Source organism: Polypterus senegalus, chromosome 7 (assembly GCF_016835505.1).
Source record: "Polypterus senegalus isolate Bchr_013 chromosome 7, ASM1683550v1, whole genome shotgun sequence".
In the NCBI taxonomy this organism is placed as follows: domain Eukaryota; kingdom Metazoa; phylum Chordata; class Cladistia; order Polypteriformes; family Polypteridae; genus Polypterus; species Polypterus senegalus.
In genome coordinates, this window is record NC_053160.1 from 6,176,411 (window position 1) to 6,201,389 (window position 24,979).

At 43.0% G+C, this 24,979-nt stretch overlaps 1 protein-coding gene across 1 annotated transcript in view; it reads left to right on the plus strand.

Annotated features, from left to right (window-relative positions):
* coro2aa (coronin 2Aa) overlaps positions 1 to 24,979 on the plus strand; it is a 91,264-nt gene that overhangs the window by 39,701 nt on the left and 26,584 nt on the right. The window contains exons 3-6 of the mRNA XM_039758181.1: positions 8,443 to 8,450; positions 9,160 to 9,276; positions 13,781 to 13,930; positions 22,728 to 22,907. Of these exons, the coding sequence (XP_039614115.1) occupies positions 8,443 to 8,450; positions 9,160 to 9,276; positions 13,781 to 13,930; positions 22,728 to 22,907 (455 nt within the window). The remainder of the gene's footprint in view (positions 1 to 8,442; positions 8,451 to 9,159; positions 9,277 to 13,780; positions 13,931 to 22,727; positions 22,908 to 24,979) is intronic.

Here is a 24,979-nt window from a genome sequence, read left to right on the forward strand (position 1 = left end):
CTTGTTACATTTTAATATATATTTTTCTTTTTAGCAAACTTGGTTTTCTAATTTCTATATTGTTCCCTAAACAAACTTGGCAAATATCAGCTCGCTTAATTAGCCCAGGAGTTCAATTAAAAACAGAAGCTGGTTGAAACAAAAACCTGCAGTGATGGGGGTCCCCAGGACCGACGTTGAGAACCCCTGGCCTAGGGCCTCAAGATCAAGAGGGGCCTACATTCTAATTGTTAGCAATTTGAACAAAACTTAAAAATGGGAGGTGAAAGGGCCTCCTAAGTGGAATAGCCTCGGGCCTCTTTTCATCTAAATCCGGCCCTGCCCATGACCCTGTCGCCTGTTCACTGGTTCTCCTTCCTTAGACCATTTGGGTAGCTATACTAACCCCCTGCACAAGCAGTGGCATAGCCTTGGCAACATCTGTCCCCGGACGCAGCATCCAGGGGGTGCCAAATTAATGTTCCGAAATTTTAGAATGAAATGTTTTCCATTCTTAAATGCACTAAAAAGTAAATAAAAAACATTTGCATACTCAGTCCGTCACTCCATCAGTATGAGGAGATCTTTTTCTTATGTTTTTTGTCTCTTTCTGATTTCGAAGCACGTGTTAGTTCTATATACCCAACAGACAGTAATTCATCCCCTCCACTACTCTAACATGCTTGACTCCCACCCAGAAACATTTTTGACGTTATTAAACAGGTCGCGCGACTGACATGAGGCATTAGGGTATCCTTGTCTGTCTAAGTTGTTGCAAACGCCATTTCTGTGTGCCAAGTGATTTGTGTTTATGTGTTTGATTTGAAAATTGATTGGGCTGTGGTGAGGTATTCTAGTAGATGGCTGCAAAAGTCTAGACATTTCCCCATCATATTTTTGTACGAATAAATTGTAAGTAATGCAGTTTTTATAAATATATAATTATTTTGCTATATAATTTGCTATGTACTTTCTTTAAAATCATTTTTAAACGCGGAAAACAAATTTTTTCTTACAAAAACTAATGACGGATTTAGATTTTAAAGAACACGAGACGGCGTTATCATTTTCGGAGACTTATATGAAATTTTTTTCTTAAAATACTATTATTTTAAATACATTTTAAAAATTTTCTTTCCCTTCCCCATTGCATTTTGGCAAACAGGAGGGGGCGCGAAATCTTCAGTTGTCCCCGGGCACTGAAAACCCTGGCTACACCTCTGTGCACAAGACCTGCCATTTTGGAGATGCTCTGACCCAGATCACCCAGCCATCACAGTCTGGCCCTCGTCATCGTCACTCAAATCCTTACGCTTGCCCATTTTCCTGCCTCCTAACACCTCACCTTCAAAGGACTGGTCCCGTGCTGCCCAATATAACCCACCCCTTTGTCAGGAGCCATTGGCATGAGATAATCAGAGTCATTCACTTTACCTCTCAGTGCTTTCTAACGTCGTGGCTGACGCGTGTATTTATTGTTGGGGTGGGACGGGTGTCAGCAATGCAAGCCCAAGCTTTTGCTGGACTCGCCTCTCCCTGCTTGGCTTACTGCGCACTGATTATGCAACGGACAAGGAATTCGCTTTATTTCAACATCAGCTGTGATTGCAGTTAGTGAACGCCCAAGGAGCAGAAGATAAACTGAGTGTGCCGGCCAAGTTGTGTCACGGCTGTGGCAGCGATTTCATTTACCTGAACCCAGAGAAGGAGTTCATAGCGCCGCGGTGCTAGTTTAAATTGTATACCTTAGTTCATTTGACTCTAAACTGAGCAGTACAAAACTCCAAATGGGCCACGTTAGGTCAGGTCAAGATGGGGGGCCTGCACTGGTTCAATGCTTTTCTGCACCCAGCACACCACAAAACATTTTGGGATCCTGGTTGGGGGTCCCACCTCCAGAAATGACCCACTATCTGCCGTACTCAGGTGTTATGTGGGTGACCCCTTTGCCTGGTCCAGCTGCTCGGGTCCTCAACAATGAGGGTCTTGTGAACTGGATCACCCTCGGGTAATCGCGCCACATGGCCATAGTGCCGTAACTGACACTCCCTCACAGTGCAGGTCATGTGCCTCATTTGGGTCTCCATGAGCAACACAAAGTCAAACCAGCGGGACCCAAGGACCCTCTGAAGAGACACACATGAAGGAGTCCAGTCTTCGCCTCAGGTCACTGATAGTGTCCATGTCTCACACACAGGAAGCATCAGGACTCTAAAGACTTGGACCTTCGTCCTTTTGCATAGATATCAGGAGCGCCTCACACCCCTTTATTGACCTCATGAACACCCCCCCCCCCAATGCTCTCCCAATCCGTCTACTGACTTCATAGGAGGAGTCACCAGAGTCACATGAATGTCACTGCCGAGGTAAGTAAACCTCTCGATGAGGTCGACTCTCTCTCCGCAGACGGACACGCTGCTGATGGCCTTGCCCAAGAGGTCATTAACAGCCTGGATGTTGCTTTTTTATCAGAACCCTCGCTAGCCCAGACACTCGGACCCCTCACTCAGTCTCTCAAGACCCCCGATCAGAGCCTCCATTGACTCTACAAAGATCATAGCATCATCAAGAAAGTGAAGATCAGTGAGTCAAAGCCACCCAACACTCAGTCTATGCAAGCATTGGACAGAGTGGGAGCAGAACACACCGCTGACGGATCCCAGAATCAACTGGGAACAATGCAGAAGTTCTGCCTCCATTCATAGTACCAGTTTACAGGCCGGCCATGTCGTCCAGCAACTTCGGGGGGATCCCGCAAATAATAATAATTTGTACATTTATATAGCACTTTTTTCACTACTCAAAGTGCTCCCCACACAGAGAGGAAGCGAATCCACACTACTGCAAAGCAGCAGTGCTACCACTGTGCCACCCGCGTGGAGTCTCAGGATGTCCCACAGGCCCGACTCGATCAACCCGAGTCGAACGCTTTACGAAAATCGACAAAGGCTGCAGGGAAGCTCACATTTGCACTCCATGAGAACCCTCAGTGCCAGGATGTAGTCAACGGTAGACCGCCTCTTACCTTAATTTCATTGTCAACCATCATGTCTCGCCAGGGTTAAGAGTCAAGTTTTATGTCTTTTTTGTTCGTTTTTGATTCTTTGAGTTATGTTCATTATGTGCATGTTTATTTGTTTTTAATTTTGCTTATGTATGTAAGCTGCCTATGTTATGTTCCATGTGTTTTGTGGGTGGTCCCCCAAGAGTTGGGCCTACCCCCCAGTCCCCCTCAGAACTGTCCTCCCCCCTTCCTGGTGGTTCATTTCTAATGATCTGTGGTGAGGTATTGTAGTTTTTTGGTGTGCTTATGTGACACTAGGAGGTGCCGTCACTCCTCTAACCAGATAGACAAACGTCCAGGACACCAGCTAAAAGCACAAAAAGGTGTTTTACTTTGTTCCTTTTCTGTAATGCCTCTAAGAACCACAATCGCCATATGCAGGCAAGTATTAATAATTACAATAACAAGCCCAATCACCAAACACAATTCTCTCCTCCACACCTCCCAGCAAGCTCTATCATCTACCTCCCGACTCCGACTCGCTTGCTGGGCAGTCCTTGACCCAGAAATGCTTCTGTACTTCCTCCCACGTGACTTGCAAGCACTACCAGGTCATATGGAGGGCTTGAGTTTTCTTCAGCCCTTCCGTCCCTGTGACTTGCGAGTATTTCCCCCTGTTGCCCTGCAGTGTCTCCTGGCGGCACCCACGGTACCCAGCAGGGCACTGAAGCCAAACTCCATATCCCATGGTGCCCTATGGGAATCCGGGCCACCAATATGCTGCAGGGAAGTTGCCATCTAGCGTCCTGGGGGAGGCAGTGGCCCAAAGTAGTTGCCTTTCCCCATCCTTCTACTCTTTGGGCATCCCAGCCACCCATTACAGTGTCTACTGGATTTTTGAACCCGTGCTCTATTTTTTTGACTTTGTTTTGGATAATTATATTGAGACATTGTTTGTCTTGGATCGCCTTGCCTTTAATGCTCTTTGGCGCTTCATTTTTTTGTGAAAATAAACTCTTTGTTTGATAAAGATTTGGTACTTTCCCTTATAACTAGCAAGAGTCTGATGGTGCACCCCCCCCTCTAGTGGGCATTTTTGTAAGTGTTTTTGGAGGTTATCGAGAATTACGTGCTTTGGGATTTCTACTTCATGACAGTCAAATAAAGCAAGCAGCTGAAACCTTCAAGGAGGAACTCACCCACTGGAACGACTTATTGCTTGCCCACCCTGTTTCCAGGCCCACACACATTGCAATTTCTGGCTTCACCACTGGTTATCAGAGGCAGATTTAATGTTACGTGGCCATGTAAACCCTTAACTGGGTTACATTTAAGGAGTTTGCAGTCTGCGCATGTCTGTTGCATTCTTTTATTCTTCACACACAAATATAGCAGCCATGGGTGAAAAATAGTGGAGGTGTTCATGAAGATAAATTTCCTGAGGTAAATGCTTGGGCGATCACTTGATTCGTTCTTTTGGCTGCTCCCGTTAGGGGCTGCCACAGCGGATCATCTTTTTCCATCTCTTCCTGTCCTCGTCATCTTGCTCTGTCACCCCTATCACCTGCGTGTCCTCTTTCACCACCTTCTCTTAGGCCTTCCTCTTCTCGTCTTCCCTGGCATCTCTACCCTTAGCATCCTTCTCCCAATATACTCCTCATCTCTCCTCTTCACATGTCCAAACCAACGCCATCTCGCCTCTCTGACTTTGTCTCCCAACCATCCCACCTGAGCTGACCCTCTAATGTCCTCATTTCTAATCCTGTCCATCCTCGTCACACCCAATGCATATCTTAGCATCTTTCACTCTGCCACCTCCAGCTCTGTCTCCTGCTTTTTGGTCAGTGCCAACCCAAGTAACATAGCTGGTCTCACCACCGTCCTGTAGACCTTCCCTTTCACTCTTGCTGGTACCCGTCTGTCACAAATCACTCCTGACACTCTTCTCTACCCACTCCACCGTGCCTGCACTCTCTTCTTCACTTCTCTTCCACAGTCCCCATTACTCTGTACTGTTGATCCCAAGTATTTAAACTCATCCACCTTCACCAACTCTACTCCTTGCATCCTCATTCTTCCACTGACCCACATGTATTCTGTCTTGGTGGTCTTACTGACCTTCATTCCTCTCCTCTCCAGAGCATATCTCCCCCTCTTTCTCTGTATTTTTAGAAATTGATCAAATTCATGTTGATGAGCTGAATGTGCAGTGCTAAACTTGGCGACACAATCCAGAGAGGCACAAGCGTGTTTTTGGTGTCTCCTGAGATGTTCAGAAAAGGCAGTCATGATGCAGCTAAATGAGCACCTGAAGAAACCTGCTGTTCTTGGCAAGTTTCAGTTTGGTTTCAGAACAAATCACAGTACAGAAACTGCGCTAGTTAAAGTAGTCAATGACTTGCAGGTCAATGCAGACAGAGGCCGCCTGTCTTGTTCTCATCCTCTTAGATCTGACTGCCGCATTTGCTACCTTTGATCACAATATTCTTAGAAATCAGGTGGGTGGGCCTCTCTGGCAGGGTCTTAAATTGGTTTGAGTCTTGCTTAACAGGTAGAAAATTCTTTGTTAGTTGTGGTGAGAAGTCAAGCTAAATGATGCCTTTTATTGGCTAACTAAAAAAGATTATAATATGCCAGCTTTTGAGGGAACTCAGGCCCCTTCTTCAGGCAAAGATGTAATACAGAAACTGGAATTCCCTGTGTTTATATACACACTAGGACAAATAACCACATTGGGAAACTTTTAAGTGAGACATCTTAAATGTAAAAAATTAATAGACCTCTTCAGGCTAAGATTCGTTTAGCAAGAGAGGAGAACAATGTATGGGCAAGATCTTCTAATAAGATAACTGCCCAATGAAGTCTTTGGTTTCTGATGGTGAAGTTTCTGCTGGGGCGGCGCGGTGGCGCTGCTGCCTCGCAGTTAGGAGACCCGGGTTCGCTTCCCGGGTCCTCCCTGCGTGGTTTGCATGTTCTCCCCGTGTCTGCGTGGGTTTCTTCCGGGCGCTCTGGTTTCCTCGCACAGTCCAAAGACATGCTGGTTAGGTGGATTGGCGATTCTAAAATTGGCCGTAGTGTGTGTCCTGCGGTGGGTTGGCACCCTGCCCAGGATTGGTTCCTGCCTTGTGCCCTGTGTTGGCTGGGATTGGCCCCAGCAGACCCCTGTGACCCTGTGTTCGGATTCAGCAGGTTGGAAAATGGATGGATGAAGTTTCTGATGAGTTTTTCAATACAATGTGGGTTTGTGTCAGTCCGCCAGAGATGGAAACAATCCTCATATCTGGCTGTAAGACCCATGTCTCTATTTAAACCATCTTGTAATGTGTTCAGTTTTATCATGAGTTTAACTTCCAATCTTTTTTCTCTTGCTGTGTTGCCCATAAGCACCGTGACTTTAAAGTCCATCTCACAGTGTCCATGGCTGCTGAAGTGGGCTGCTACAGGAACATCTGTATTGCCAGGCTTGATGTGAAACCTGTGGAAATTCATTCTTTGGTGGAGTGTTTGTCCAATTTCTTCCTCATAGAGTGCAGCGTCAGGACATTTCAGGCAAAGAATTAGGTAGACCACATTTGATGATTTGCAGGAAAATGATCCCTTTACCTGATGTTCTACTCGGCAGTGTGGTATAATTACACGGCCTGTATTATAAATGTCAGCACACGCTTTACATCTTTTCTGTAGGCGGGGAGTTGTGCCATTTTCTGTTGGTTCATTTTAGGGAGTTGCTGCAGGTTTGGCAGGTTGTCTGTATGCCAGGAGGCGAGGTTCTGTAAATCCATTTTTCAGCGTTTTCATCAATTGTATAGCATTGGCTATACTTTTATAATTACTTTTAGAATTTTTCAAAGTGTTTCAAGATGTTGGTTATGCTAATTCTATTTTAGAGACCCCTGATATTCTATATGGTGGCCCTTAAGGGTCTCTCCTGAGTCCACTGCTCTTTTCGATCTCCATGCTCCTCCATGAGGTCAGATTATCTCAAGGCATAACGTGAGCCACCACAGCTATGCTGACGACACACAACTGTATTCATCAATAGCGCCTGATGACCCCGATTCTCTTGTCTCACTGACCCTCCAATGTCTTACATGTGTTTCTGAATGGATGGAGTAGTCATTTTCTCAAACTAAATAAGGAGAAAACAGAAATGTTTTATCCAAAATGGATATAATGAGGTTATTAGAAATAAACTTAATCCATTAGGCTTAAAAGTCAAGAAGGAGGTAAGGAATTTAGAGGTAATTATTGACTCTGACCTGAATTTTAAATCCCATATTAATCAGATTAAATTTTTTCACTTAAGAAATATAGCAAAAGTGAGATATATTATCATTTTGCAAGATGCTGAGAAATGAGTTTACACTTTTATTTTGAGTCGACTAGATTACTGTAATGCACTCCTCTCAGGACCACCCAAAAAAGACATCAATCGATTGCAATGAGTGCCAGAATCTTAACTAGGAAAAGAAAATCCGAGCACATCACGCCAGTCCTAGCGTCACTACACTGGTTACCGGTGTCATTGAGAATTGACTTTAAAATACTGCTTATGGTTTAAAAAGCCTTCAATAATCTGCTCCATCCTATATCTCAGAATGTCTAACACCTTAGACTCCAAATCGTAACCTCAGATCTTCAAATGAGGGTCTGCTTAGAATTCCAAGAGCGAAACTTAAAAGAGGTTGCGAGGCGTCCTTCTGCTGTTAGGCACCTAAAATCTGGAATAGCTGACTGATAGAAATTCACCAGACTGATACGGTGGAGCTCTTTAAAAAATGGCTAAAACTCATTACTTGTTACATGGCTTTCTCAGAGCTTCATTTTAGTGTAACCCTGATATTCTGTATACGCAATCCATACTAACCCCTACTTTCTCTGCTGTTCTTTTTCCGGTTTTTCTGTGGTGGGCAATCTGCGCCACCACCGCCCGATCAAAGCACTGTGATGTCCCTACATTGATGGATTGAAGGCCAGAGGTTCACATGATCGTCATCGTCTAATTCTTCCATGTGAAGCCTAAAAACCATGAGATCATTTATTTTAGGGGGGCAGGTTGGTCTCGTGGCCTTGAAACCCCCTGCAGATTTTGTTTTTTTTCTCCAGCCCCTGTAGTTTTTTTTTTTTTTGCTTTTTTCTGTCCTCCTTGGCTATCAGACCCTTACTTTTATTCTATTTTAATTACTAGATAGTGTAGCAAAGGCGTTATATAGGCGCCTGACCCGACACAGAAAGACACGGAGGCACGTATAAAAACACAAAGACTTTAGTCATTCTTCACCCGTGGGCGCATGTCTTCCTCGTGATCCACAGGCAATACACAGTCCCAAAGCACAAACACTAAAGCACAACACACTAGTCTTCCTCTACCACCACTCCTCCACAAGCGTAGTCGTCCTCCTCCCGACCCCGGCTCCTCGAGTGGTGGTGGCTGGCCCTTTTTATAACCCACCCGGAAGTGTTCCAGGTGCTTGACCACCTGGTCCTAATTGCACCTGCGGGTGGGGCTGAAGATTCATCCAGCCAGGCTGCTGAGTCCATGCAGCTCCCCCTAGCGGCCATCCAAGCCCCCAACCAGGCTGAGGAGGACTCCATTTCCCATGGAGCCCTGCGGGTGGTTGGGGAATCACCGTCAGCCATGGAGGCTGCCACCAAGCGTCCCGGGGGAGGTACTGGACTGCCCATGGTGGCTCCCCCGGAACATAAGCAGCAGGGGCGTCCCTGCCGGGCATGGGACCTGGCTGTCCTTCACAATAGATAGACAGATAGATACTTTATTAATCCCAAGGGGAAATTCACATTGCCTAATTGTATTTTTATATTTTTTCTTTCTTCCTCCTGTAAAGCACTTTGAGCTCCATCATTTCTATTTAAATATGCTATAGAGATAAATGCTGTTGTTGTTGTTCAGTTGGGTTCAAGTCCGGGCTCTGGCCGGGCCACACAATGACATTCCCAGGTTTGTCCCTTAGCCACTCCTGTGTTGTCTTAGCTTTGTTCTCTCAGACGTATTCCAACCCACGAATGCTTTCTTCTGAGTCCTAAAACTGCAGGAAGGAGAAACGATGAGAATAAGCTGTGTGTCAGTCTGTGGATCAGGCGGCGTGAATCGGGGGACACACCATGTGAACGCTCGCACACTTTACTCAATATCACTTCTCTTGATTCTCTTTCAGACTGGAAAAATTGATCCTCACCATCCTCGAATCTGTGGCCATAAAGGGTACGTGCTGGACATTAAATGGAATCCATTTGATGATTACTCGATAGCATCCTGTTCTGAAGATGCAACTGTAAGTATTTGCTTCCAGGGTGGGGTGTGTCGTTTCAGTTCACATTTGGATTTCAAACGCTGTAGCAGCCAAAGCTTTTAATTGAATTTTATTGAATTTATTAAAAACAAGTAACATTCCATACAAGCAAATCAAACTTGACAAAACAGAATTCAAATCAAATCAACCCCCGCCCAACCAAAGCTTTAAGACTTGTGTTGACATTTACATTTATTTGCTCGGCAGATGTTTTTATCCAAAGGGACTTACAAATGAGGTAGACATAATCAAGGATCATTAGGCCTGGGCCTCTTTGTTCAGCCAGTGTAATAAGTCAGGGAACACAAGTTGGTGGCCACAAGTGAAGAGATGTAATCTACTCCACCTTCTTATATTACACGCTATCGTGAATGTCCATTTGTCTGTCCAAGATTTTAAATCACCTGTAGCTCGCAAACCGTTTGAACTATTGGCCTGATATTTGGTACAAAAATACTACGTGACCTCTACCGTCCGCCTTCGGGGTGATGATTGACCTCCAAGGTTATCCATCCATCCATTTTCCAACCCGCTATATCCTAACTACAGGGTTACGGGGGTCTGCTGGAGCCAATCCCAGCCAACACATGGCGAAAGGCAGGAAACAAACCCCGGGCAGGGCGCCAGCCTACCACAGACATATGATAGCTTTAATTTTAATTTCCAGTATTGCCAGGAGTTATGGCTATGAAGCCTATTGTTGTGTTGGCACTTACAATTGTGGGCATAAAAACGACTGATCAGAAATAGCTTGCTCTCTTTCTCTCCTCCCCCAGACCCCGCCGCCCCTCCCATTTTGCCTCCCCAAGTGAGACTAGACCACACTTCACGAAGTCCCAGTCCTCTGACGGAGCATGTCCAGAACAAAACAAGCCCCCAAGCAGCGGTGTAGAAGGAACAGAGTAGAAATATCTATTGGCAAACACAACAGAGTGTCAAACGGGCTCTGGAAGCAACAATCAGCACAAGAACTGTGCATCTGGAGCATCGTGACATGAGTTTCCATGGCCAAACTGCCGCATACTAGTCTAATATCACTATGGAAAATGTCACAGGTTGGCTGGAATGTTGTGAAGACTTGCCAGTATTGGAGTGGACATGTATTTTCTGGAGTGATGAATCATGCTTCATTATCTGGCACTCCGATGGACCAATCTGGGTTTAGTGGATGCTAGAAGAACGCTATCTTCTGGACTGTATAATGCCTATTGTAAAGTTTGGTGGAGGAGAGATAATGGCAGGGCTTTGGCGAGGCCCTTTGGTTCCAGGGAAGGGTCCTGTTAATGCTACAGTATGCGTACAGTACATACATTTTAGACATCTGTATGCATCCAGTTTGAGGAATTTCCCTTTTGCGTTCCAGCATGACTGGGCCCCTGTGCACAAAACCAGGTCTACAAAAACATGGAGGAACTCACAGAGCCAATAACACCAACTCTAGTGAACACCTTTGGGATGAACTGGAACATCAGGGGCCTCAAGTATAACGCCGTGCGTAGAACTCACACTATAACATGGCGTAAGCACAAAAGTGGGAATGTGCGTATGCACAGAAAAATCCAGATGCATAAATCTGTGCGTTCGCCAACTTCCACGTTCTTCCGCTACATAAATCCCGATCGGCGTAAAAAGTAACACACGTGCACGCGCCTGCTGTCCCGCCCCAACTCCTCCCAGAATTATGCTTCTTTGAATATGCAAATCAATATAAATCGCCCTAAAGCTCAGCCTTTTGTGAAAAGACGATGGCAAAAGCACGGGGAAAATAGAACAATTTCAGCGAATACCAAGTGGAGGCAAAGAAATACGTACTATTTGTTGGTTTAAACAGTGATATAAAGAACAAAAGGAAGTTGATCGAGTGACAGAGTGTCGGAGAAACGTGAAAGCTCACGTTCATAAAGTCGCACAGTGCCGAAATAAAAAAAAGAAGTAGTCAGATGTCAAAGTCGCCGTGAAAAGGCAAGTTGTAGCCCACCGTCTGAGTGTCATATGAAAGCTTATTAGGGTACAGAGGAAAAAAAATAAGGCACACAGTGGGAAAATAGCACAAAATGTCAACTTTAATCTCGAAATTTCCACTTTAATCCCGTAGTTTATTTTATCATTAAAGTAGAACATCATAAACTTAATCTTAAAATCATTTAATTAACCAGTTTCTCAAATCCCATCGTAATTAAAGTAGCACGTTAAATGCTTTGCTTTGTATGTGATCTTCTATGTGCTCTGTGTGTGTGAATCACTACGTGCTTCTTAAACCGGCTTTCTCTTCATTACATCCATTACATTCGTGATATTACAGCTCTCTGAATAATTAAAATACTGAGATGTATACGTGATATCATTTTCATGATGATAGGAGTTAAAGCACATTATTAAACATGGGAACACGGTGGCACAGTGATAGTTCATGTCTCACGCAAGATGCTTTTTGCGCCATGTGCTGCCTTCAATGAAATGCTTTATTGTAGCAGTCCTGTCTCTTTCAAACATACAAACCTCCAATTCCTGTCCTTACTTTTCTTTCTCCAAATACCCAATCGCCACACAATCAGCTCTGTAATAGACGTTAAGCCGTCTGTAAGCTTAGAATGCCGATTCTTCAAAACTTTTAAAGAACATTGAAATATCTTTGTAATACGTGTTTAATTATTCTATCCATTTATCCTTCCAGTGTTGCGCCAGCACCAGCAAGAATAGGCAGGAACAATCCGTGGAGGGAGCGCCAGCGGCTCGCTAGAACTGCGGCACCGTGTAGTTAAAGTTTTATCTGTGTAATATAATCACCATATTTTGGTGCATTTCATCTTAAAAATGATATCGTCATCATATGTAAATACGCACTTTATTAAGTGGCTCAGGTTGTGCAATATTATAACTGTATCGCAAGTTTACAGTGAGGTGATTGTACTAATAAGTACAGACTGGTCTACAAGGAGCACTTGATGGACTGATTAAGTGCGTTTATAGCTCTTGGGATGAAACTGTTTGTGAACCGTGAGGTCCGTACAGGAGAGACACTGAAGTGTTTGTCGTATGGAAGAAGTTCAAATAGACAGCATGGCTGAGACAGCGTGTGCTTGATGCTGTATACCGATACTTCTCTTTCTGATCAGCTGCTGTAGATCTGTGATTCACACTCAGATACAGTGATATAAATACTCTGAGTGGTGCAGTGAGAGTAATATGGAAAAAGATGATCCGCTGCGGCAACTCCTAACGGGAGGAGCTGATAGAAGAAGAAGAAGAAGAAGGTGCAGTGAGAGTAACAACGCTTAAGCAGTTATGGTATTTGGAATAAGTGGACCATTCTGTGGACCATTATATTGTTACTGGTTAATTACAATCAGATGCATTAAACTAATAAACAATATGCGGTTAATTTCAGTGTATTTATAAAGCCGCGTCAGGGATGTGGATCTAAAAAACAGGAACAGTAGCGCTGCTTTGATGCTGGGTGCCGCCAGTCTGCAACACACGACAGGGTATGATGTACCGTAGAAATTTGCGTAGCTTTACGCCAAGTCTAGGTTTTATACATCGCAATTTGAAAGTGGAAACGTTTTCGCACAACATTTTTGTGCGTACGCACCGTTTATACATGAGGCCCCAGGTCTTCTTGTTCATCATCAGGCCCCAGCCTCTCAAATGGCACACATTCTCACAGAAATCTTGTGGAAAGAAGATTAGAAGTTTTTATAGTAGGGAAGCCAACTCTATATTAACACCCATAGTTTTGCGATGGGATGTTCAACAAGCACATATCAGTGTGAAGGTCAGGTGTCCATAAACTTATGGCCATGCTTTAATAATGGATAGCTGAACTGAAGTGTGACCACCATTTCATTAAATCGTCAACAGAAATGGCTTGAGGTTATTTGTAGTCCTTGGGAACTTCATACCTGAACTCAAGAGTACAGAAATTCAAGAGACGAAAGCTTTAGATTGTAGCAAACCCGATCTCGGCATACCTCTGAATGATTGTTCATTTTTTTCTGTCTATTTCTGAATTGTTTTTTCAATGCAGCAAGTATACCCTTCTTCTTCTTTTTCTTCTTCTTTTGGCTCTTCCCATTAGGGGTTGCCACAGCGGATCATCTTCTTCCATCTCTTCCTGCCCTCGTCATCTCGCTCTGTCACACCCATCACCTGCATGTCCCTCTCACCAGCTTCTGTTAGGCCTTCCTCTTCTCCTCTTGCCTGGCAGCTCTATCCTTAGAACCCTTCTCTCAATATACCCAGCATCTCTCCTGCCACCTGTCCACATGTCCAAACCAACGCAATCTTGCCTCTGTAACCTACTAAAATTCCATCCATTCATCCATTATCCAACCCGCTATATCCTAACTACAGGGTCAGGGGTGTCTGCTGGAGCCAATCCCAGCCAACACAGGGCACAAGGCAGGAAAAAAAACCCCAGGCAGGGCGCCAGCCCACCATAGCCTACTAAAATTCTTAAAAGTTAATTGTAGATTCTCTGTTTCAGGTTAAAGTTTGGGAGATCCCGAAACATGGATTGTTGAAGAACATCACGGTTCCACAGAAGGAGCTTCAGGGCCATTCTAGGAGGGTTGGACTCATTGAGTGGCATCCCACTGCTGGCAATGTTCTCTTCAGTGCCAGTTACGACTACAAGGTAAGCTGTTTTAAGAAGTCAAAGAGAGCTTTTCTTTTTAAGATGGGAGCGAAAGGTCTCCTCTGCAGAACTGAGGGCAGACTGTGATCTCCATATTTAGGTGGAAATTGGGCTCATGAAGCAGGATGCCGCCTTCTCACTATTTCTCCTGTGGTGGATGGCTGGCAGCTCATCCCTGCCAGGACATCCCTGAGATGGAAGGATGAGGGAAGGCAGCTTTTCCAGAGCACTGCCTCCCCCAAAATGTTAGATGGCAGCTATCCTGGAGTGTAACGGTGCCCCAGATTCCTGCAGGGCATCCTTGGGACTTGGAGTGCGATTTCTCAGCTCTGTTGGGTACCGTGAGGACCGGAGGAGCCATGCCTCAAGCATACCCCAGAAGTACCCCTAAGTCACAAGGACTGAAGTACTTCCAGGCTGAAGGGAAAAGCCAATTCTCCATCTGACCCGGAAGTGTGAACAAGTCACGTGGGTGGAAGGACAGAAGCACTTCCGGGTCAAGGACTATAAAAAGGATTGTTGGAGACCCAGCAAGCAAATCGGAGTTGAGAGGTAGTAGGATAGAGCTTGCTGAGAGCTGCAGAGGAGAGAATTAGGAGTTAATATTACTTTACTGTTGTGTTTATTGTGGCTGTGGTGCTTTGGAGTCACCATTACAGAAGAAGAAAAAAGATTACAAGTCTTCTTAATGCTGTTAGCCTGTGTCCAGAGCGTCTGTCTGTTGGGGAAAAGGTGGGCAATAGTGCCAGCAAGCATCCATTCTGTTACACTCCTTTTCTATCTGAATTGAACAACAAGGTTCTCCCTCTAGCTGGCAGATTTCCCATAAGCTGCACTGTTCTCTAATGGGCCAAAACTGTGTGCCCACATGTAGAGTCTAAATTGGGAAGGACGTAGATGGGCACAAGTGGAAGGACTAGCTGAATCCTCAAGACCTGTTAGAATGGTGAGCAAGAATGACAAATCTTTGCTTCAGTCCCACCCAAAGCTCCATCTGTTAATAAAGGTACAGTAGCTCTGAACTTACACTCACTGAGCAAATTCTTAGGACCACCATACTAATACTGGGCAGGGCCTCCTTTTGCTCTCCTCGGTCCTCTGTGGCATGGACTCCATGAGCTGTTGGAAACATCCCTTTGAGTTTGTGGTCCGTGTTCACATGATAACATCAAGCAGTTTCTGCAGATTTGTCGGCTGCACATTCATCTCCCGTACTACCACATCCCAAATGTGTGCTGCATTGGATTTGGATGACTGGGAAGCATGTCATGTCCATTAAAGTAGTTTGCTTTATGACATGGTGCGTTATCATCCTGGAAGTTTCCACTTGAAGATTTGTAAATTGTGACCATGAATAGCACCAGCTCAGCAACAATACTCAAATATTGGTGTTAATGGGCCCAAAGTGTGGCAAGAAAACATTCCCCACACCATTACACCACCATCACCAGCATCCTGGACCATTGAAAGAAGCTATGGATTCATGCTGTAGGCTCATACCATCTGCATGCCTCAGTAGAACATGAGATTCATCAGGCCAGGCTTCGTTTTTCCAGTCTTCAAATGTCCAGTTTTGATGAGTCTGTGCCCACTGTGGTCTCATCTTTCTGTTCTTTGGCTGAAGAAGTAGAATCTGATGTGGCTATTGTAGCCCCTCCGCCTTGTGTTGTGCATTCTGAGAAGCTCGTCTGCTCACCGCAGTTGCTCAGACACCATTTTGGTGTTTAATGTTAACCTGAACTGAAGCTCCTGACTTGCATTATGTTGCTGCCACATGATTGACTGATTAGATAATCACACAGATAAGGCAGATACATTTAATAATTTATATATATATATATATATATATATACATATACTAGGGAACTCTGCCCCTGCTTGCTTCGTTCACGAACCCCCGAGCAGGAGAAGCGGATGTACAATTTAAACAGACCAGATCGTTATTTTCATGGAAATTGTTACATATGCATAATAGAACTAACGATTTTACATTACAGCGAGTAATTAACCAGAGTAAAAAATAGTAAAACATAATAAATTGAAAGTAAATTAAGTTTCATGTTGCGTTAGAGGCATTCGTTACGTTATACGTTTTCATTCTGTTTGGCTTTGAAATGAACACACAAATACTTTTTGAACTTACACTTTTACCGTAAAATTTCAGTAAAAACAATATGTGGAATTAACTTTTCGTCAATATCATATTGAATTTTGATTCCGTGTTTAGACGTACGTTGTGACAACTCAACGTATAACTGCCCGTGAGTGAATAAACCGACTTTTTCAAATGTCTGTCCCTGTGATTTGTTAATTGTCATGGCAAAAGCTGTTCTAACTGGGAAACTGTAAATGTTTTAATATGAATGGCATATCAAGATCTCCTTTGGTGTCTAATGTTATCCCGTGAAGATGTAGTACATTACCTTTCTTGTCTCCTGTTAAAATTTGACAGAATTGTTCGACTAATTTTGAATGCAACTAATCTTGTCCTATTGCATAGCCCATCTCTCAGACATAAATTATGTAATAACATTATGATACGTCCTTCTTATTACAGTAATTTGTGTGGTGGAAGACCATACAGTTGTAGATATTCTTCGTGATATTGTAAGTTGATATTTTCATCTTCCACACCATCACCACCAACTGTTTCAGCAGAGTCTGTTGATACGCATTTAACCAATTTGCCATGTAACCGATCGACAATTTTCACGTTAATACATTTGACTTCATCGTTTCTCAGTGCTGGGATTGCCAACAACCCCAAACCGCCAGATGGAATCATCCCTGCAACAAGGAAGGGCCCTGAATTCCAGCAGGGCATCATGGAACTTGGAGTTTTTCACCACAGCCTTGCAGGATACCATGGGGGCCACCGGAGGACACTGCAGGGAGGCCCAGGGACTTATACTTTCCTTATAGCCCGGAAGTAATTCACGATTGCGGAAACGGAAGAAATGATATACTTCCGGGCTGAAGAAAGAGAAAATTGCCCGTCCCGGAAGTGTTGGATAATCACATGGACTGAGGGCTCAGAAACACCTCCGGGTCAAGGAATATAAAGGACTGTGGGAGATCCCAGACAGATGAGCTGAGTTGGAAGGCAGGGTGGCTAAGCATCTGGGAGTTTGGAGGATTGCTATTGTTATTGTGATTGGTTATTGTTTATTTGATTATTAGAGAATTGTGGAGAGGAGCGTGCTTTGTGCACATTATTATTAGAATAAATAATAATTGGACTTTTAATCTGGTGTCTGACGAGTGGTCTGAGGGTACAAGGGTGTGAGCAAGCCCTAATCTGTCACAATATACACTCACCTAAAGGATTATTAGGGACACCTGTTCAATTTCTCATGAATGCAATTATCTAATCAACCAATCACATGGCAGTTGCTTCAATGCATTTAGGGGTGTGGTCCTGGTCAAGACAATCTCCTGAACTCCAAACTGAATGTCAGAATGGCAAAGAAAGGTGATTTAAGCAATTTGGAGCGTGGCATGGTTGTTGGTGCCAGACGGGCCGGTCTGAGTATTTCACAATCTGCTCAGTTACTGGGATTTTCACGCACAACCATTTCTAGGGTTTACAAAGAATGGTGTGAAAAGGGAAAAACATCCAGTATGAGGCAGTCCTGTGGGCGAAAATGCCTTGTTGATGCTAGAGGTCAGAGGAGAATGAATGGGCCGACTGATTCAAGCTGATAGAAGAGCAACTTTGACTGAAATAACCACTCGTTACAACCGAGGTATGCAGCAAAGCATTTGTGAAGCCACAACACGCACAACCTTGAGGCGGATGGGCTACAACAGCAGAAGACCCCACCGGGTACCACTCATCTCCACTACAAATAGGAAAAAGAGGCTACAATTTGCACGAGCTCATCAAAATTGGACAGTTGAAGACTGGAAAAATGTTGCCTGGTCTGATGAGTCTCGATTTCTGTTGAGACATTCAAATGGTAGAGTAAACAGAATGAGAACATGGATCCATCATGCCTTGTTACCACTGTGCAGGCTGGTGGTGGTGGTGTAATGGTGTGGGGGATGTTTTCTTGGCACACTTTAGGCCCCTTAGTGCCAATTGGGCATCGTGTAAATCGTTTAAATGCCACGGGCTACCTGAGCATTGTTTCTGACCATGTCCATCCCTTCATGATCCTCTGATGGCTACTTCCAGCAGGATAATGCACCATGTCACAAAGCTCGAATCATTTCAAATTGGTTTCTTGAACATGACAATGAGTTCACTGTACTAAAATGGCCCCCACAGTCACCAGATCTCAACCCAATAGAGCATCTTTGGGATGTGGTGGAACGGAGCTTCGTGCCCTGGATGTGCATCCCACAAATCTCCATCAACTGCAAGATGCTATCCTATCAATATGGGCCAACATTTCTAAAGAATGCTTTCAGCACCTTGTTGAATCAATGCCACGTAGAATTAAGGCAGTTCTGAAGGCGAAAGGGGGTCAAACACCGTATTAGTATGGTGGTCCTAATAATCCTTTAGGTGAGTGTGTATATATATATATATATATATTTATAGCATTTGTAGTCTGAAACCCGATCTGATTGTATGGGTGGTTACCTACCAGGTAACGCATGTGGTTGGTCTGCAAGTCAGCAAATATCAAATAAACGAACCACACGCTGTGGCGCAACGTAAAGGGGCTTCACCTCTGACATTGAGAGGTTCGATCCCCGTGAGGGGATGCAGTGGAGTGTGTATGCCTGATGAGCCCAAATAAGGGCGTACTCTTTGCATTATTTGACAGTAAACTATGTAACACATATATATATATATATATATATATATATATATATATATATATATATAAAAATTATAATGTGATTCCTTCCTGCCTTGCCCTGTATTGGCTGGGATTGGCTCCAGCAGACCCCCGTGACCCTGTAATTAGGATATAGCGGGTTGGATAATGGATGGATAATGTGATTTATATATATATATGTATATATATAGTAAAAGACTGAGCAGGAGACAGCAAAAAGGTTTGGGGTTTTCCGGCCCCGTATAATGTAGACGATCCACAATAATAAATGAAAAAAACTGAACCAGCATTCGGCCATGATCAGTTATATGTTGCATTATCAAGAGTTACAAGTTTTCCAGATGTTGTTGTCAACGTTGTAGATGGTCCTGAACAAGGCAAACTGTTGCCAAACTCAAAGTATTTACAAAAAATGTTGTTTATAATGAAATTTTATTGAAAGATTTCATGAGGTAAAAAAAATTTAAACTTTTTCCTAAATATCTTCTTCAGATATTGTGGTGTATTACAGATTGTTACTAAGTTTTACACTAAGGCAATATCTCTCTATATAATCTTCATTTGGATCTTGATCTTTGTTTGTCCGCGAGTGACTTAGAAGAACAAGCACTAGATGGCAGTAGAGAGACAGCTGAAACATAGGCGTAGCATTAAGAATCTCCTCCAGGCTTATACTACTGAAGACTGCAGTACGCCAGTCACACCTTAAAACACAGACATTCAAACTAAACAAATTGTTGTGCTTTAAATTAACTAAAGAGATCTTCATTTAGATCTTGATCTTTGTTTGTCCACGAATTCCACGCATGCGTAGCCCACCTTCCAGTTTAGTACGTTGTTGTTACTCGCGGATGTCAATGTGCCGGAATAACGAAAGGGGTGGTGGACAGTGTTACGCTGGTTAGCTCCTGAGGCCTGGTTAGAGAATGAGATTGCCGAAGATAAAAGGTACGTGCCTACGTAACATATGAATGAAAGAAAGACAGTGGATAAAATGAATGACAACGTAATGGCATGTTCTAGAAATTATGATTGTTACGTTGTAGCCGGCGAGTGCTGCGTGTCTCACAGTTGTACCGTGGCTTGCTCACATGTCAGTGAAGTGATCCCTATTGATGCTTTAAAGAGCCTGGATACCTGTGTGTCCCCCTTTTATAACCATTGCTCCGTGTATATTGCCTTACTCTTTGGATTGCCACAAAGCAACCTGCGAGATTAGAGAAAGGTTGAGAAGACATCGTGAGAGGAAACGACAGCGTCGTGAAAACGAGACGGAGTGTGAACGGACAGAAGCAGAAATGCTGCTACACCACCAAATAATTATGATTCGGACAGTGATTCTGAGTGGGCCGTTCCTATCGAATCAATGTCCAAGGGGTTTCTTTTGTAATTTTGTTTCCCTTATAAAAATCATAATGCTGCGACGAAGGGCCCAGTTCACGACTGGCAGCCGCGTTTAAACAGACAACTTTAACACGCGCAACGTAGTTGGGCGCACATGGCTAGTTAATTATACTTACTGTATTGTCATATACGTTTCTATTGTATTTTTAATATTATTTTACTTTAGGCTTCTTGCAAAAATATTTTTAACAAAAACAATTAAGACAACAAACAGAATGAGGTCAAGGTCCCTTGCCATTTAATACAGGCTGTTCCTACTGTGTGCAGAGGGTGCAGACCTATAAATACCTGGGAGTGCAGCTGGATGACAAATTGGACTGGACTGCCAATACTGATGCTCTGTGTAAGAAAGGTCAGAGCCGACTATACTTTCTGAGAAGGTTGGCATCCTTCAACATCTGCAGTAAGATGCTGCAGATGTTCTACCAGACGGTTGTGGCGAGCTCCCTCTTCTACGCGGTGGTGTGCTGGGGTGGCAGCATAAAGAAGAGGGACACCTCATGCCTGGACAAACTTGTTAAGAAGGCCGGCTCCATTGTAGGATTAAAGTTGGACAGTTTAACATCTGTGGCAGAGCGACGGGCATTAAGCAAACTCCTGTCAATCATGAAGAACCCACTGAACAGGATCATCTCCAGGCAGAGGAGTAGCTTCAGTGACAGACTGCTGTCACCATCCTGCTCCACTGACAGACTGAGGAGATCGTTCCTCCCCCACACTATTCGACTTTTCAATTCCACCCAGGGGAGTAAATGCTAACATTAATTTTATTTAAATTTTTTTTATTTTTATTACTATTTAATTTAATATTGTTTCTTTGTATCAGTTTGCTGCTGCTGGATTATGTGGATTTCCCCTTGGGATTAATAAAGTATCTATCTATCTATCTATCTATCTATCTATCTATCTATTATATAGTGCCTTTCCTATCTATCTATCTATCTATCTATCTATCTATCTATTATATAGTGCCTTTCATATCTATCTATCTATCTATCTATCTATCTATCTATCTATCTATCTATCTATCTATCTATCTATTATATAGTGCCTTTCATATCTATCTATCTATCTATCTATCTATCTATCTATCTATCTATCTATCTATCTATCTATCTATCTACCTATCTATCTATCTATCTATCTATTTATCTATCTATCTATCTAATGTTTATGCACTACTGTTATTGTAACAGGCTTAATGTCTAGTATATATATAAGAGATTGTGACCGAGAGCAGAAGTGACAGGTAATAAAAATAAAAGTTGGGGCACCAACGGGTCCTCCCATTTAATATAACAGTTTGCTGCTGCTGGATTATGTGGATTTCCCCTTGGGATTAATAAAGTATCTATCTATCTATCTATCTATCTATCTATCTATCTATCTATCTATCTATCTATCTATCTATCTATTATATAGTGCCTTTCATATCTATCTATCTATCTATCTATTATATAGTGCCTTTCATATCTATCTATCTATCTATCTATCTATCTATCTATCTATCTATCTATTATATAGTGCCTTTCATATCTATCTATCTATCTATCTATCTATCTATTTATCTAATGTTTATGCACTACTGTTATTGTAACAGGCTTAATGTCTAGTATATATATAAGAGATTGTGACCGAGAGCAGAAGTGACAGGTAATAAAAATAAAAGTTGGGGCACCAACGGGTCCTCCCATTTAATATAACAGAAAGTTCAACCCGAAAAAGAAATGCTTCTTAATGTTTAGGCGTTTTGGCCTCGGGCTTTCAAATAAACAGAAAGGTTTGGCTTTAGCCACAGGTCCAGGGTTTGCTTGTTGGGAGATTCATCTGGCGGGTTGCTCTTGCCAAAAAGAAGCCTCCTTCCATGCAGCCTGGGGTCCGTATAACTGGGGAACCAAAAGGGGTGGAGCTAAGTGCCCTCACTGGGCGGTGTCTCAGTGAGAAGAAAGAGAATGTTAGTGACAGCGCCCCCTCATGTTCCTGTGGGTTATTACATACCTCGATTGAGCCTGTGGGGAGATCCTCCAATACAAATGTGTGACATGTGGAACTTATCAACAAAGTGAAACACATAGCAAAACAAAAGTTAAAATGAACAAAGCAAAGTTCTTTAAACTATCTTGGGTTTCTTCCCCTATATACCGCTAATGATTGCTTTATTTAGGACTTTGACCCAATGCTCACATAAAATAACTCAGCATTAGGGGAAGGAGCCAAGTCACGTGACCGGTGACACAAATAGTGACCATAAACAATATGGCCGTGGTCACAAAAAAATCACAAAATGGCGACAGCAGCCACAAACCCACAAACAGGGAATACATTGAGGTTACAGCTTCAGTAATCGTTTATTGATGATGGATTGCCACCAGCAAGATGATATAATTAACAAGGTTAAAAAAATATCCAAAAAAAACGAAATGCAGGGGGTTCCTTAGGTACTGCAACAAGGATTCACAACAGGTCGTCACTCATTCCCCACTTCCTTAGTCCGTTCTTCTGATTCCTGTTTTTTCTTTCCTTCTCTTTTCTTGACGTTTCAAAATCCTGCTTTCTGTTTTTCTCTAATGTCTAAAGTGTAATTGGCCTTTTTTTCACTTTAGATAATGATCTGGAACCTGGACTGTCCAGAGAGTGTCATCAAGAACCCCGTGAAAACGATTGGCCTGCATGACGACGTGATCCTCTCCATGTCCTTCAACACCGATGGCAGCCTCTTGGCTACTTCCTGCAAAGATAAGAAGATACGAGTCATTGACCCTCGCTTAGGGGTCACTTTGCAGGTAGGTGGCTGCCAATCTGTCCTCTGTCTCTGACCAAATGTCATCCCTCCAATTACCAAATTAATCCACCTTAATAAAAGGATACATGTCTGTGTCTGAAAGTACTAGATTGCTGTGCCTCTTCATTCCAAAAGATGGCAAAAAACAAATATTTTTAGCAATGAATTGCATTGCATTTGTCATTCCAACACATGGCGCATCACAAACATTAACACTGCTTTCATTAATCAAGACCAGATGGGTCATAACAGATGCATATACATTACGTGGTGCACTGCAATAAAAGAATGAATGACTACAAATATGTGTGATGCGCCATCTGTTGAAATGATAAATAAAATGCATCAACCCTAATAAAAGAATAAGTTCCTGTGTGCCTGCCTGTGTGTTGTTCTAGTGGCTATGTGTCTGTCATTCCAACATATGGCGCATCACAAACATTTTCAGTAATTGAGTGCACTGAATTGGTCAGTCCATTACATGGTTCAGCACAAACATTTTTGTCATAAAATAAATAAGCACCCAGCTGCAGAGCCGCCCCGCAACTTCAACACCAGCAGTTTTATGGCAGATGTGATGTGACTGTACATTTATACTACACACTAACGACTCTTAACCCCTAACTTTGAGGTACCAATATAATACTACATAATAATCACAGCAACCCTTAATAATAACTTCCACTGTGAAACTGCTGGTGTAGACTTCTGACGATGTATGGTGCTGTGGGTCTTGGGACTCTGCAGATTATTGGATTGTGGGTCCATCCGGTTGCTATGTCTTTGTCATTCCAATGGGTGGCAAATCACAAACTTTAACAATACTTTTACGTATCCTATACCAAATGGCAAATAACACAGACAAATGGATTACATTTGTCATTCCATCTTATGGCGCCTCACAAACATTTGTAGTAATAAAACACATTACCACAAATGTATGTGATACGCCATGTGTTGAAATGACAAATGCAATGCATCCACTTTAATAAAAGGATAAATGTCTGTGTCTCTCTGTGTGTCCATCCAGTTGCTATGTGTCTGTCATTCCAACATATGGCACATCTCTAACAATTTTAGTAATAAAATGCATTGCATTTGTCATTCCAACAGATGGTGCATCACAAACATGAACACTGCTTTTATAAATCCCATACCTAATGGCATATAACAGGGTTATATGCATTACATTTCCAAATATTTTAATGTTTCACAAACATTTTTAGTGATAAAATGCATTGCTTTCATTAAAATAGATTGGAAATCACAAACATTTACACTGCTTTTACGAATCCCATACCAAATGGTGTAAAACAGAGTCATTCCAACAGATGGCACGTCGCAAACATTTGTGGTAAAAACATACATCGCAAACATTAACACTTCTTTTACAAATCCCATATCAAAATGGCACATAGCTGAGACCTATGCATTGCATTTGTTATTCCAGCAGATGATGCATCACAAACATTAACACAACTTTTACAAATCCTGTACCAAATGGCATATAACAGAGACATATGCACATCATTTGTCATTCCAACAGAAGGCGCATCACAAATATTTTTAGTAAAAAAATGTATTTCTCATTCCAACAGATGGCACATCACAAGCGTTAACAACTGCTCTTAAGAATCCCATATCAAATGGCGTATAACAGACATGCTGTATGTTTTGCATGGTGCAGTACAAATGTCAATGCTGAGGTCTACATTGGTTATTTAGATTTTAACCTGTCATAGATGGATAGCACGTCTAGCATTTTAAATTAGACCAGCGTTTCTCAACCTTTAAGTTTTTAGTAGAAAAATGCATTTCTCATTCCAACAGATGGCACAACTTATCCAATCCGCTATATTCTAACTACAGGGTCATGGGGGTCTGCTGGAGCCCAATCCCAGCCATCACAAGGCGCAGGCAGGAAATAAACCACGGGCAGGGCACCAGCCCACCATAGGGGACACACACCAAGCACAGACTAAGGACAATTTAGGACCACCAATGCACCTAACCTGCATGTCTTTGGACTGTGGGAGGAAACCCACGCAGACACGGGGAGAACATGCAAACTCC